Source organism: Mustela putorius, unplaced genomic scaffold, assembly GCF_011764305.1.
Source record: "Mustela putorius furo isolate JIRA1106 unplaced genomic scaffold, ASM1176430v1.1 tig00003972_pilon_pilon_pilon, whole genome shotgun sequence".
NCBI classification, from domain to species: Eukaryota; Metazoa; Chordata; class Mammalia; order Carnivora; family Mustelidae; genus Mustela; species Mustela putorius.
In genome coordinates this window covers 5777737-5793573 of record NW_025422115.1, presented here as the reverse complement: position 1 = coordinate 5793573, position 15837 = coordinate 5777737, and the positions used below count along the sequence as shown (strand labels likewise).

Below are 15837 nucleotides of genomic sequence, written 5' to 3'. Positions count from 1 at the left end.
TGAGGTCAAGCCTGGCTTAGGGCTCCATGCCCAGCATGGAGCCTACTTAAGATTCTCTTCCTCTCCCTCTATCCCTCTCCATGTCAGTCTCTCTCTCTCTCTCTCTCCCTCTCTCAGAGAAAAATTCAGAACTAATGACTTGAATTGAATGCTATCATAGCTTCCATTGTGGGGAAAAAAAATCCCAGTCCCTTACAAGCATATTCTATATCATTTGCATTAACTCTGTGAAAAGGGAGGAAATGCCACTATTGGCAGGTTAGTGTGACTGTTGTGCATTGCTTCTCAGATTTACTGCTCTTCAGACACTGGCATCCTTTGTGTGCCCTGCCCTCAAATGCACTCAGTGCTGAAAATAATACCAAGCAGAGTGGGCAGAGCACACAAAGCTGTCCCGGCCTGAGTGCCCTGAAGAATTAATTTAAAGGGTGACCCTGTGTGTGTTCCTGTTTGCACCTGATCTGAGAAGCTCCCTAGGGCAGACAGTGACCTGCTGCATTGATATTATGGGAAAGCCCACCTGTGGGTGAGCCTCTAAACACTGGCTCTCCATGCATCTTTTACCAAGAGGGACAGGGGAAGGATGTGGTCCTGCCTACCTTCTCCTTCCCTCTCTTCCCTTTTTGGAGAGAGCAGGGGTTCCGTGGAAGAAAAAGGGATAGAGGACAATGACCTATTCATCCCCAATCTGCTCAGACAGTGGAAGCTGTCCCCCAACCCCCTAGAAGGAAGTTAGCCTGTGAAGGAAGTTGGCGGTCTCCATCTGTCCTGACAGCACCCACCCATCACCAGGGCCCCAGGCAGTGAGCCAGAGCAGAGGTCATTTTCTACTTCTGAGGTTGAGGTTACTACTCTTGCTTTAAGAATGGGGAAACTGAGGCTCATATCCAAATCTGTAATCATCCTCAGGATATGTGTTTTGATGACAACCTTGAGCATAACATTTAGGAAGAGAAGCTGATGGCCTACCTGCCTGGGTAATTTAGCCCTAATCCAGAAGGACGTTAGCTACAATTTGAAGTGAGGGCTGAGGATAGCTTTGTTCTTAGAGGTGAAGTCTTAATGAAAGAAGCTGACTTTTAAAATGGAAACAAGATGCTGCTTAGGGATAAAGGAGAAAATAACAGAGCAGTTTCCCCTGTATCCAGCCTTTGACAACTTAAACATGTTAAGATAACGTAAATCCTATAAGCAAGGCTTTTGAAGTCTCCAGGTCAGAGTTTCTGTTTCCTTGGTGGAGAGGTGTAGAAGTGTACCCAGCTTGTGAGTAGAAGGACAGAATATCCAGGTGATCTGTGAGGCCCTCAATTGAGGGCATTTATGGTTTTGTGACTAGACATTCTGTTGTTATGGATCTTCCCATGGATCATTTCCTTGGCCTGAGCACCACTGTAAGGAACCTCTGCTTCCTGAAAGTATAGGGGAGCCAGCTTCTGTTGTCCCGTGGCTCAGCTGGGGTCCCTCACATCCCTCCGGGATGCCTCAGCCCAGAATTGCTTTAGCTCGGGGTGACAGAGGGTCGAGGCAACAGGACTTAATTTATCAGTGGAAATTCATGACGAGGGTCTTTCCAAGGGGGTGTGGGTGGAGAACAGGGAGAGTTACACAGGTACACAGGACACAGAAGGCTTGGCATCTGGTAGCAATGGCTACCTCCATGAGGATTTCTATCTCTGAGCTCCAGACCTAGGACAGTGGACTCCCAATATGTCTTGGGCCCCTAGCATCACCTGGGAACTCACTGGAAATGATGAATCCATGGGCCCCACTGCAGCGATGGGTGACCTGCCCAGCCCTCGAGGTGATTCTGGCCTGCTGGCAGTGGAGGACTCCCACCCTAGGCCATCTTATGTCCCTGGGCCTGGGAGGGCTTCTTCCTACCCTAGAAATTGACTACTGGTCAGACTGGGGCAAGTTGTTCCTTTTAGGCTATCGAGAGCACACAGAGCCAGACTTTGTCCGAAAGGACATAGCATTTTCATAGACTAATTTTATCCCCCATGACCAACCAAAAAATCTGGTTTCTGAAAGGATCCCCCCCGTATCAGATCCAGATCTAAGCCCACACTCTTTAGATGCTATATTGGGCCTCTTGAACAGATGCTGATGAGGATGGGGCCCCCTGGACTTGCCTGTAAACATCCCAGACCCTCAGAAAAGAGTCAAGGGCTAGTTCCCTGCAGGCCCAGCATGGCCCAGCATCCCCACAGACATCAGGCCTTGCTGGACTCACAACTGACTTGTTCTTCATCCCTGAAAAAAAGGAAATCAACTCGAAACATTGCATTTACTTCAACTTTGGAAGCCATGAGGTCTAAATGGGTACTGGTTGGGGCTTTGCTGCCACACAGACGTATACATGTTCCTTATACTGTGCTCCAAGCCATGACAAGAGTCTCATGAGGGGTAGGAAATTGCTCCAGACCTGCGTTTGCTTGTGTGGGCCAACAGCATCTGCCAGGGTCAGCCACAAAGACACCACATGCTGGTCTGGGTGTGCAAGGGCTTCACAAGCCCTCACTTATGCCATGACTTTTCCTCATCACTTGTCTCTTTCCCACCAAGGTCCTTCTTTCAGGGGACTTGGGGGAGAAGTGGTTTGCTCATCCAGGAAAGTGTGTGCTCTCCTAAGGGCCCTTCCTCCCACTGAGTCCCTGTCCCGTTTCTTCCTGAAGTACCACCCATGCCTGCCCTTTCTGCTTTTGGGTGAATTCCTGCTCTGGCAGATTGCAAACACACGCTTTGCCCCTTGTCCTGATCTCCCAGCCAGACCGCAGATGGCCTTTTGAAATCCTAGCACAGATTCTCCCTTCACATTCCCTTTCCCTCCAGGTGGCGTTTCTCCTGTTCCTTTAGCTTCTTTATTCTGAACATTTCTACATTCTTGCAAACCCAGTTGCCTTCAGAAGGAGCCCCACGCTCTCCAGAAACTCCCAGTGATCACCAGTCCCTGGCTGAGGATAATCAGGGGAGATACCCAGCCATCCCAGGACTGGGAGGCGAGAGGTGAGGGACTGCTCCTGGCCCCGCCAGACAGCTTGTTGTGTGGCCTCAGATTTGTCAGGTGCCATCACTGGGGCTAGGGAGGGAAGCTGCCTGGACAGAGTGGGGTGTTAACTTAGAGCATCTAGAAAGTGTTTCATCAGGAAATTCCAACTGAGGAACCAGACAGGGAGTAGGTAGCCAAGCCAGAGGCTTACTATTGCTGAGTGGGAATGTGGTTTAAGGAAAATAGGAAGCCCATATAGGAAAAGTCTAGAGCTGAAAGCACCTGAGAGATGGGGAAGGCACATATCAGGTCGGGGTGACATGAAAGAGGTCAGGGTTTAGGGAAATGGATGAAGCTCTGAACACATAGGAGCAATATAGATGGGCAGCACACACATGCAGGACCCCATGGATTTGCTTCTAGGTCCTTTGCTGAGCATGCTGGTTGAGCAAAATTTTGGATCTTGGCTGCCTTGGATTCTTAGCCTACTTCATTTTATATTGAGCAGCTTGAAAGATCGGCCAGTGGTCCAGACCCTGAACTGTGGCAGCTCCTATAATGTGCTCCAGGTGCCAGGTACCCTGCGGCAACTGGTCTACCTCTGGGCCCCCCTTGGGTGTTCTGCCCCAGCGAGGTGTTGCAGTCTGAGCCAGTTACCATCTGGGTCTTCATGTGTCACCTAAATCTCCTCAGCCCTTTCAAGTCCACTTGCCTGCACTCATTCCTTGCCTGGCTTCTGGCTGCTAAAGGCCCCAGCCTTGCCCTTGGCCTGCATTTCTGTCACTTTGAACACATTTGAATTTTTCTTTTCTTCCTTCCCCCTAGTCTCCAAATGCTGCTCTTTCTCAGTTTTCTTAATGGTCATTTTTGGACTCACTTTGCTCAGCAGTTAGCAGATCTTCAGGTCTTCTCCGAAACATATTCAGTTATGCTACCATTTTTGGATGCGCAACAGTAATTTTCTCACAGCTCTTCCCTAAGGAAATGATAGGATCCCAGGATGAGACTCTGGGATTGTTGCTTAGGAGGAACACACATTCATCCTTCACAGGGCATCCCATCCTGGGGTGGTTTTCCAGATATGGTCCAGACGAGCAGCAGCAGCAGCAGCCTCGCCTGACAACTTGTTAGAAATGCACAGCCCTGCTGGGCACGGGATCCAGCAGTCTGTTTTGATAGCCCTCCTGGAAAGGTGGATGCACATTCCTGTTGAAGAACCAGTGCAGGGTGCCTGGGAGGCCCAGTCGGTGAAGCATCCCACTCTTGGTTTTGGTTCAGGTTGTGATCTTATGGGCCATGGGTTCAAGCACCTCATTGGCCTCCGCACTCAGCAGGGAGTCTGCTTGAGAGTCTCTCCTTCTGCCCCTCCCCCTACTTATGCTCGCTCGCTTGCTCACTGGCAAATAAATAAATCTTAAAAAAAAAAAAAAAAGACCAGCGCTACCATCACAAAGCATGTGTATTCTGATTAAGTTATGAGCCATGGGGCCAAGAGGAAGTTGCTATAGGAGTGGGTAGTACAAGGAGAGAAGCACCTTGCTAGCACCCCTCCAAGCATCGTGGGAAGGAGCAAAATCACCTTGGCCTGAGTTAATCTGGCTGTTGACTCCTTTACGCCTTAAAGCACCAATACCTAATGCAGGGTGATAAGGAAACTCGGTCTTGTTCTGGAAGTATTCACTTCGGGGAAAAAGTGGAGAGGGGAGTTTTAGCAATTTAACTACTGAACAATTAAATACTCCATGTTCACCATACTAGAAATCTCGATATGTTGTTTTGCAGAATATAAAACCCATGCATTTGTTTTTGAAGGGAGAACAGGAGTTCATATCTCCTTCCCACTTTTCATGAACTGACTTGGGCTGTGCTGTCCAGAGCCACTCAGGGTCAGGTTACTCTTCTCTGATCACACCCAGGCCTTTTTGGAAGGGGTCTTCTTGGGCTGGGTCTTAACAGAGAACTGCGGGGGCTCATTCCCAGCCATGTCTCAATGAGGTCTGGGCTTCCTGACCTCAACAGGAAAGTCAGGGTGGTTGCTCCAGACTATTCTGATGGCTCTTCCAACCAAGCCAGAGGTTGCCCCATGTAGCCCCAAGGGAAATGTGAATCCAGTGAAGTTGTGGCCGCCCTGAAAGGTGTGTGGGAGTCAGAGGCTGGCATCTGCCTCAGGCAGCGCTCGGAGGGGCAGGCTTCCAGCCTCAGTGGGACTTCTGAGGACTTTTTGCCTTCACGCCCCCTCCTCTCTAACAAATAATTTAAAAATATGTATGACAACTATGTGGATATAAAGACAGATAGACTGCAAGCTAGATTCTATTCATTTTTTTTCTCTTCTGATTTTAAAATATTTTGTCGGGCCTCTCAAAAGATGGTGGGCCCCAGGCACCATGCTTGCTGGGCCTAGTGGAGAAGTCAGTGCTGCTGAGATCCTCTTTGAAAATCTCTCCGAGTCTTAAACCTGGAATAACCCAGCCCTTTGGTCATTCAGAAAATTGGCTGTGATGGCATTATCGGGTCTGCCGCCAAGGAAGACCGGTGTGGAGTCTGCAGTGGGGACGGCAAGACATGCCGAGTGGTGAAGGGTGACTTCAGCCACTCTCGGGGCACAGGTGAGTGTGAAGCCCAAGGGCAAGACGACCCTGGCCTTTCTAAGGGGGAGGATGGGTGACGGGGAGACCCAAGGGCTTACTGCAAGTGCAAGACAGCCTATGGTATTTATATGCTTTATTCCCTTTGCACAAAGCCGAGGATCACCTGCCTTCCCTGTATTCACTGATAAGGGCTAGTCGGTGATAGATAGGCGACCTGGCCGGTCAGTGTGAGGACTGCTGAAAGGCAAAGAGAAAACACGTTAGCCAGAATATCTTGAGGTTCCTAGATGTGAGTAGTTTGCCCAACCAACCAGCCCCCTGAAGCTTCATGTCAGCCCATCTTCTGATGTGATGCTACGCCATGTTGTTTTCACCTACAGATAGAAGAGGTTTTCTCAGAGTTTTCTTTCAGTTAAAGTAGGACAGCGTTTACACACATCCCTAAATGGCTCACAAAGCCTTTTCTCCCTGGAAGCCTGAGTTGCCACTGCTGACTGTGAATGCAAAGTAGGGGAGTCACCTGTTTCCCAAATGTAGGACCCCCCGCAAAGCTGCGCTTAGAGAAGACCATCAAAGTTCAGCTGATGGGACTTTCTGCTTGAACCACCTGCACAGGTATAGGCTGCTTTGCCCAGAGGTGGGAGATGGTTTCTGATCACCTGTCCCGGAGAACATCAGCTTCTGGTGCCCAGGGAGGTATCTGGGTTGATACGTACATAATGAGAGGAGCAGGAGGCAGGCAGGTCATCTGGGGGGAAAACTCTTCTGGAAGCCTTAGAGAGTGTCTACTCGCCCGTCACCAAGAGCAGCATCACCAACATAGCTTATTGGGTGGAGCTGAGCTGAAAAGCCTCTATTTTAATTTGGATGATGGCTTTGGATAGAAGATTTTCAGTTCAGTGTTACCTCCACAAGAAAACAAAATCACGGGCAGGCCTCTGCCCCACGGAACACAGGCCCCTGGGACTAAGGCAAAGAGGAAAAGTCCGTGTATGCTCCCCAGTCTCTATATGGTTGGGAGACTAGAGGAAACATTCCTCTAGACTAGAGTCTAGAGGAAACATTCCTTCTTGATAACTTGCAGAAACGGTAACCTGTTACACAAGCATGTTGTAGGATCTTGTAAAAGCAAAACCAGAGGCCAATGCAAGCACAAAATTTTAATTTTAAGATATGCTTAAAAAATGACATTTCAGGCCAGGTTTCTGGATTTTAAAGACAGGTACCCAGCCTGTGCAACAGGAAACGTGTGACAATCTGTGCCTGCAACATTGATCCTGAGGTAAACTGAGGAAGGAAACACTAGAGCAAGTCGGTTTGGGGGGGTAGTGACCTCCAAAGCTGCATCATTCAGGACAGTAGCCACAGGCCACTTTAGTCTATTCAAAGTTTAATTACAATTAAAATTTTAATTTGAGATTCAGCCCTCAGCCCCACTAGCCACATCTCAGGTCCTCCGTGGTCACGTGTGGCTTGGGGCTCCTGTGCCAGACAGCCCAGAGAGAGAATGTTTCCATCACTGCAGAAAGTTCTGGAACAACACTGTGCTGGAGCTTTGGTGATTTCTATATATTTTGACATGTCTGTGGCCACTTCCTCTATTTGGGCCCCAGCTCCACGTTGCCATGAGACTTTGACCTTGCCTAATGTGCCAGCAAGGGAAGCTAGGAGCAAAAACCTCTGCAGTTGGCAAGTTTGAGTACTGATTAAAAAAATAAAAAAAGCATTAGAACCCTTTATTTAAGTCAGATGTGTTGAGCTCGGATGGACTGAACTGACCACAGTTGCTCCCTTCTATGGAAGGTGGGTTGAACACAAACACACCCACTGTTGCCCCCTGGGCAATTCACTAGAACACCAAGACCCTTTCTGCCACAGGCCTTAGCAGCTCACTTCCAGAAGAGTCCTGATGGAGCAGGAGTTCTTTCTTTCCTACCCCTCCCCCCAGTCTAATCCCTTTGTTGACCTTTGATCTCCCAGTCACAGTAAAATTTTTTTTCTTTCTCTCCCCTTTCTCCATCCTACCTGGTGCCTGGGTCCCATATGTGCAAGTAAGGAAGGTGAGCAGGAATGTGCAGCCTCCCTCCTAGGGTGGTCAGGATTCTGGGGCTCAGGCAGTGAGTCCCTCCTGGAGGGACAGATTGCCATTGGAAGCCTTGGGGCGGGGGTGGGGGGAGGGGGGATTTGGGGGGTGGATGGGAGCTGTCCCACCCTGGCTTGTGGTATTATGCTTCCTTCCAGCTTCTGGGGCACAGAAGTCTTAGGGATGTGGTTTTGGAGTATAGGTGAGGTTCAGTGGGGTGAGGTCCAGAGCTGACGACCAAGAAAGAATTCTTGAGACATTTTTGGTGCAAAATGGTGGTTTTATTAAAGAACATGGACAGGACCTGTGGGCAGAAAAAGCCGGCACACTGGGGTCTTGAGTGTCTGATTAGATACTCAGGAGTTGGGGGAACTAAGGAAAAGGGAGATTTCAAAAGGACTTTCATATGCTAAAGAGGGCCAACCTATAAGACACCAGAGGTCTTGCCATTGTTCAGGTTGCCTTCCCTTCTAGCAAGGTATTAACATTTAGTTGGGAGATTCCTGGAAGAATGTCCCACAGGTCCCACCCAGGAGTGTGCAGTTGAGGGGAAGTTGCAGGTGTCAGCTTATGTTTGATCCTCAGCTAGCCTTCTGCTCCCTCATCATTAACAAACCTTCCAAGAAAGATAAGCACCATTCAGCTTTTCCCACCTGGAAATTTCTGTCCTTCCAAGCAGTTGGCCAAATGTTACATCTTTGCTCTAAAGTCTGAAGCCAGTTACTTCCAAATCCTCACCATCAGATTCTGTGAGCAGAAGCTCCTATCAGTGTGGATCCTTCTTCCCGAGGCTGTGCGTGAAATGCTCACTCACACATGAATGAATCACTGTTTAATAGCGTTTCATCAAACGCAATGCTGACATTCTGGAATGTACTTTTGCAAAGATACTGACAGTCACCCAGTAAACATTAATGCGACACTACTAGATTTTAAGCATGAGGTGTACAGAAATAAAAGTTAACAGCCACCCCGTCAGTCACCACGGAGGGAGGGTACCCCCAGGCAAGCAGCTTGAGTCCACGTGTGAGGCGAGGCAGCTCAGTGGGGCCTGCTGTGGGGCCTCAAATTCTGGTGGGGTCCCTAGCCCAGGCCTGCTGAAAGATGAGGGTGGTCCCTGAGCCTTAAAGGACAGGTAAAAATGAACTAATAGTGCCACTAGAGGAAGGACATTTCAGGCTGAAGTGAAAAAAAAAACAAATTTTGAAATGGTATAAAGCCCCCTGGATCAGGGAACAGGGGCAGATTCACTAATCCTGTCAGTTTAGATAGGAAGGTGACTTTCATCTCCAGGCATCTAGAAAGACTGAGAGAAGGAGGAATGTCTTACCACCCTTCAAGGTGAATATTGAAAAGAAATGCCTCACCAAAAAGATAACAAGTAATCAAATGCAGGAGTTTTGCCCAGTTAGATGAAGTCCTGACCCTTGCCTGAACTTGCCTGGATTTGGTCATGAAAGTGCTTGAACTGAGACTCCAAAGCAGACCCACACAGGCTCCAGTGTCCACAGACCCCAGGAGGTCCCCCTCTTGTGTCCTTTAGAGGTCATCAGCAGTGAGTGGGGTTATGGCATTCCGAGTGTAGGCTCCTTACTACCCCCTGGCCTATTGACTCTGGACTTTGGAATAAGCGAAGTCCTCAACTACGGAAAGAATTTTCTCGAATGGCTATTGTATTATGTCTTTCATGGATGGGCTTGAACACACTCAAGGCTTTGGTTGAGTTGAAACAGCTGAGTTTTTTAATTGAGTAGCTTAGACGTTCTTGGTATGATGCCTCCACTTCATTCAAGTGTGACTGTAACTATTTTATCTTTATTTTGTGCTCTTTCTCAGTGCTGCAGGGGTAACTAGTAGTCCCTGCAGTCACCACGGAGAAATGGTGCCCCATGGGTTCTAAATTGCTTTGCACTTATCCTCAAAGAGAACCTTCTCGAACAATGAATTCTTTAAAGGGAAGGTGACATGATCTATCCCTTTTGAGTGTGGATAGATCTGCAAGTCACGTATCTATTCAGTAATTATCTTTAGAAACTCTGACACATGCCACGTTCCGTTCTCTGGGTGTGGGGTATGGAAGTGCCATGGGGAAATTTACGTGATGACAAATAATGATGCTTCTCGCTGCTGTGATTAAGAACTACAGTATCAGTCCCTGAAATGTGCCTAGAAGCCAATGATCGTGTATTTCTTTTCCTCAGTCAAGAATAATCTTTGTACGAAGGTGTCCACATGTGTGATGGCAAAGGCTGTCCCCAAGTGTTTCTCATGTAAGATGTTTATGTGTCATGCACTGCACTCGAGGTGACGTGTCTGGTGTGGGATTCTTTCCTTGCTTCCGTGCCTGAATGTTTTCTGAGCCAAGTCAATGGGAATGAGTCATGCGTGAAGCCATGGATAAATTCAAAAGCCTTTTGTCATTTCTGTATAATTGATGTTTAAGACTTATTGCCAAAAAGAAAAACTATAGAATAAAGCTAATTTTTAAAGCTATGAAAGGTAAAGAGTTATGAGATCAGAGACCAGACAGAAACTTGTGTCAATATGCCAAGGGATATATCTTCATTCTCCTCAGCCACACCTGGCTCTTGAGCAGAAAAATGCTATGACTTGCTGGAGAATTTGCCACAGATGGTCCAGTCTTCCATAGAGAAGGGTCCGTATCACAGACTTGTACTTCCCAAAGGGCAGGGGATCACATCCTCCTGGTCTTCATACTAGAGATAAGGTCACAGGCCCACCTACACCGATCTCACATCCTGGGAACTGAACAAGGGTATGAGTCTGGCCCCACAGGCTTCCCTAACAATGAGGTCTTTCCAGTGAGACCCAGAACAATCCCTAGGGTTAGACATAAACATAGTAGTAGTCTCATAAACAACCTTCTGTAAAAAAAAAAAAGGGGGGGGGGACTATAAACTTATACAAAAACCTCTCCAAGCAATTTATAAGACAAGTTACCCCCCAAAAAACAAACAAACAAAAAACACTTTTGGAGCTTTTTTTGTTTTGTTTACATGTTCAATACAATGAACATTATGAAAGGGTCCTAGGCTACACAGCCAGATTCCTGCATTCCATCACAGTACCTTACTAGCGCAATGGTTTTCTTCCTAGAAACACAAGGGGAAAGTGTGACCACATCATCTGAAAGCAGGTCCACTTGGGGGATTCGGACAAAAAGTATTTTCTAGGGGAATGTGTTCATAGCCTTGTGATAGTAACTATTCAGAAGATTTGAGATAGGTTTCAAGTCAACATCGCATTGACATTCCTTCTGACTACTTGTCCTGACAGCAAAAACATTGTGTTCTCCTAGAAGGATGGCAAAGGCATTGAATGTTAACTATGGCTTCTTCATGAAACCAAATCATGTCCCTCTAACTGGATGGCTCCTGCTTGATGGCAGAGATTAGAATGGAAAATTATTCTGAAGATAAAGTCTTGCCTGCCCTACCTAAATTATGACTTTATCTTGTGAATTTTTAAGTGTCCATCCCTTCTTTCATTATTTTCCATGCCCAGTCAACATGTGGTACTTGGCATCCACCTGAGGGGCCATCTGTTATGAGGGATGACCGGGTGCTTTGGGACTTGGTGATGGGCCTCCTGCCATTGCTGGCCACTTTCTATACCAGCCTCAGCATGGGCTTTGAGCTGTCGGTCCAAAGAGGGGGAAAAGGACAGTGAAGTAGAGGTGATTTCCTTGGTTTGTGAACTGAACACCTGCCTTTTCTTTCATTAGTTCTCTGCAAATCTTAGAGAGGTTACCAGAACCCACTCATGGAAGTGACTCCCCTGCCCTATTACTTGGTGGTCACCTGAGGATGAGCCTCACATGATTTTATATCTGCCCCGAGCTTTTTATTACTCATCTGCTCTGTCCCCAGCGTAGTTGAAAGAGGAGAAAAGACAGGTACCTTTTCAGAGTTACTACTTGTGCCAACATTAAGTTTAAACATAGGTGTGGTGACCGTGCATTGGTTGCAAATGGCCTACCTTGCTGTGGAATGTGAAAAATGAGTGACTCTGGATCTTGGTGGATGCATCCATTACCCCCGGTTTTAGCAGCTTGGTAATGCTGACATTAAGGCTTACTAGTCACAAAATAGGAAGATTCCCCATAACAGCAGCATTTTTTCTGAAAACAATTCAGCTCCCCAAGCAGATCCTGTTCCCAGGTCCGTTTTGTGGTTGAAATGGAGACTCCTCCCCCAAAAGGTTTCCATCACGTTGACCCTGAATAATTTTGTCTCCGTTTTTGGCACTTCACTGTCTTGTATGCTGAGGATCCAGTAATTCTTCAAATTCCCCCAGAAGGAATGAACTTCTCTAAGAGAAATTTGTGGTTCAAAGACCATTGCTATAATCCTAAAAGATGTGTTCTGTTGTTGTTATTTTGTTCTGTTCTGTTTGTTTTGCTTGGTGTTTAGTGGCCAGATGTTTTAAGAAGAAAAACATTTGTAAGAGCAGAAACTGTTTTTAATCAGAACTCCTTGCCTCCCTCTGTGAGGAAAGAGTAGTGCCGGGACCACGGGCGGGCTGTTGAGTTGAGCCAGTGTTGCCATTCCCCATGGCATTGGGAAGTGTCTGGAAGGAATCACACTGGAGGACCACACCCCAGCTGGTTAAAATCATCCTGCCTGGGAATCAGGATCAGGGCATATGAAGTGAGACAACTGACTTCAGCCCTCAGACCGAACTGTGTTTACATCTGAGTCTTCCTAAGCATCAGGTAGAACAGGAATTTGTAAAACTTCCGGAGCTGGATCTATAACAATGCCCAGGCATTTGCTGTCAAGACTGACAGATGCTGCTAAACTTTCTAAGATGGCAGCTTGAAAAAGTGCTTCCTCTCTTCCAACGCTGACCTTAAAATGAATGAAAAGGAACTTATTAAGGGGGGCCTGGGTGGCTCAGTAGGTAGAGTGTCTGACTCTTGATCTTGGCTCAGGTCTTTAGTTGTGAGGTCGAGCCTCACACTGGGCTCCACACTGGGCAGGGAACCTACTTTAAAAAAAAAAAAAAAAGGAAAGAAAAGGAACTTATTAAGAGGTTTAATAGGAACAAGGAAATCTCATATGTACATGAATCTGAATAAATAGACTTGAATTTGCTGCAGCAGATAACACAATAACACCCCCCCCCCAATATCAGTGGCTTAACACAAAAGTTTATTTCTTGCCCATGTTGCATATCCAGTGTGGGTGGTAAGAGGGTCTGCATGTTTGAGCCACTCATGGACCTGGGCTGACAGATTTTATTGTTCAGATGTTGCCATATTACCTTGGCAGAAAAAAAGGAACACAGCAAATCATATCCTGATGCTCTTAAAGCTCCTATGTACACATCACTTTGACACTTATTTTAAGGATCAGAGTGGGTCACATGGTCACACAGTTTAAGAGGGCAAGGAACTGCATCCTTATCACTTCTGGAGAGAGACCTAGAGATACTTGGTGGCCAGCAGCACACCACGGCACATGGAGCAAACATTTTACTATTTTGGTTGTCAAGCACCCAACAACGACTCCCTGCCCCCCTCCCCGCCACCGCTGAAAGCCAGTCCTGATGGTCAGCAAACCCCACACAGGTTGACAGAGACAGCCCATCTGTGGCATCCTTCCTGAAAGAGTCTGCAACACAAATGGGAGAGACCAAGGATACCTTGAAAAGATGACCCACGGGAAAAACAAGATCACTCAAGTAATAAAAGTTGCAAAATCTCTACCAGCTATCCTTAAAAAGATTTGAGATGCAATGGTATCCATAAAACTAGTACAGAATGAGAAGAAACCATTGGAAAACAAAGAGATCTCAGAAGTATGACTTTCAAATTTAAAACATATGATAAAGGGTACCAAAAACAAGAGACAGAAAAAATGTGATAAGTCAAGTAAGTAGAAAGTTTGAGTTTAAAACACATTAAATATATGTTAATATGTACTAAGATATCCTTTTAAAATTCCTGCTGATAGATAAAAACAAAAAGCAAGTAGAAAAATGGGCAGTACTTCTCAGCAAGGCAGTTAACTTAAAAGGAACTACAAATGGTCAGTCAATGTGCAATAAGAGGCCAAACCAAACTGATTGTGAGAGAAATGCAAATTAAATCTCTATTTTTTTCATCTACTGGATTAGCAAATGCTAAGATCAGCAATTTCAAGTATTTAGAAGTCTATGAATGAACAGACAACCTTATATAGTGTTGATTGACTTCTATACTAGTCAAACTATTATGGAGGGCAGTTGAGCTATCCATGTAACATTTTAGCTCATGCGTATTTGAATCAGCAATTCTCACAGTTGATCAGGTAGGACATGGTATATATGCACAATGAGAGATGTACAAAGAGATTCATTGCAAGTATCATTTCTTTTTTTTTTTTAAGCATCTTCATTGAAATAAAATCCACATACTGTAAAATTCAGCCCTTTAAGATGTGCAGTTCAGTGGGCATTTAGTATGTGTACATAGTTATGCAACCATCACCGCTATCATCCTAAGAAGAAATCCCACACTCAGCAGTCATTCCCCATCCTCTTCCTACCCGGCCCTCAGTAACCATTCTGTAGGTCTTTCTCTCTGTTCTGAACATTTCATATAAATTGCACATGCCAGTATGTGGTCCTTTGTGACTGACTTCTTTAACTTAGCATAATATTTTCAGGCTTCCTCCCTATTGTGGCATGTGTCAGTCGCCTCATTCTTTTTATTGCTGAATAATATTCCATTGTGTGGTTACACCACCTTTTAAAAAATACATTCATCAGTTGATGGGTATTTGAGATGTTTCCCCCTCCTTTTTTTTCTTTTTTTATCTATTATGAATAAGGCTAATGTGAACATTTGTATGTAAGTTTTTGCATGGACATGTCATTCCATTCTTCTTGGCTATGTACCTAGCAATGGAACTGGTCAGTCATGCAGTCATTCTGCTTAATTTTGTGGGGAACTGCCAAACTCTTCTCCAAAGTACCTGTACCATATTACATTCCTGGTCATAATGAATGAGAGTTCCATTTGCTCCACATTCTCTGTAGGACATCTTGTCTATTGTTTTGGTTATAGACATCCTAGTGGGTATAAAGTCATATCTGCTGGTGATTTTGATTTGCATTTCCCTAATGACTAATGATTTTGAGCATCTTTCTGTGTGCCTGCTGGCCATTTATATATCTTCTTTGGAGAAATGTCTATTAAAATCCTTTGCCTATTTTTATATTGGATTATTTGTCACTTTATTATCAAATTATTAGGTTTCTTTATATATCCTAGATAGTTTCTTTATCAAAATGGTTTGCAAATATTTTCTCCCAGTGTCTGAGTTTGCTTTTCACATTCTTGGTGGTGTCCTTGGAGGCACAAAGTTCGACATTTTGATATAGTCTACTTTTTTTTCCCTTTTGTTGCTTGTACTTTTGCTGTCATATCTAAGAAGTCATTGCTTAATCCAAAGTCATAAAAATCTTACTCCTGGGACGCCTGGGTGGCTCAGTGGGTTAAAGCCTCTGCCTTCGGCTCAGGTCATGATCCCAGGGTCCTGGGATCGAGCCCCGCATCAGGCTCTCTGCTCAGCAGGGAGCTTGCTTCCTCCTCCCTCTCTCTCTGCCTCTCTGCCTACTTGTGATCTCTATCTGTCAAATAAAATAAATAAAATCTTTTTTTAAAAATCTTACTCCTATGTTTTCTTCAAGAGTTTCATAGTTATAGCTTAGATTTAGGCCTATGATCCATCTTAGGATAGGTTTTTGTATGGCTTCAGATAGGAGTCCACCTTCATTTCTTTGTATGTGGATATTGAATTATCCCAACACTGTTGAAAAGACCATTGTTTCTCCACTTAATATTCTTAGCACCTTTGCTTTTGAAAAGTGAATAAAGGATTTATTTATAGATTCTCAATTATATTCCATTAATAAATATGTCTCTCTTGGGGTGAGTGGCTCGGTTGGTTGAGCATCCAGCTCTTGATTTCAGCTTAGGTCATGATCTCAGGGTCATGAATTGGACTTCTTGTGTCAGGCTCCACACTTAGCATGGAGTCTGCTTGTCCCTCTCCTTCTGCTGCTTCTCTCTTTCTCTCAAATACATAAATAAAATCTTTTTTTTAAATGTTTCTTTATGCCAGTGCCACATCGTCCTCATTATTATATCTGGCTAGAAAACTTTA

The 15837-nt window shown here is 45.5% G+C and overlaps 1 protein-coding gene across 4 annotated transcripts in view; it reads left to right on the top strand.

The window, feature by feature from the left end:
• Positions 1-15837, top strand: part of ADAMTS17 (ADAM metallopeptidase with thrombospondin type 1 motif 17) — a 327264-nt gene that overhangs the window by 223354 nt on the left and 88073 nt on the right. For 2 of the 4 annotated variants that reach the window (XM_045070851.1, XM_045070850.1), the window contains exons 15-16: positions 5478-5598; positions 9865-9933. In XM_045070851.1, coding sequence (XP_044926786.1) covers positions 5478-5598; positions 9865-9933 — 190 coding nt within the window. The remainder of the gene's footprint in view (positions 1-5477; positions 5599-9864; positions 9934-15837) is intronic. The other 2 variants (XM_013060100.2, XM_045070852.1) reach the window with 1 other exon arrangement.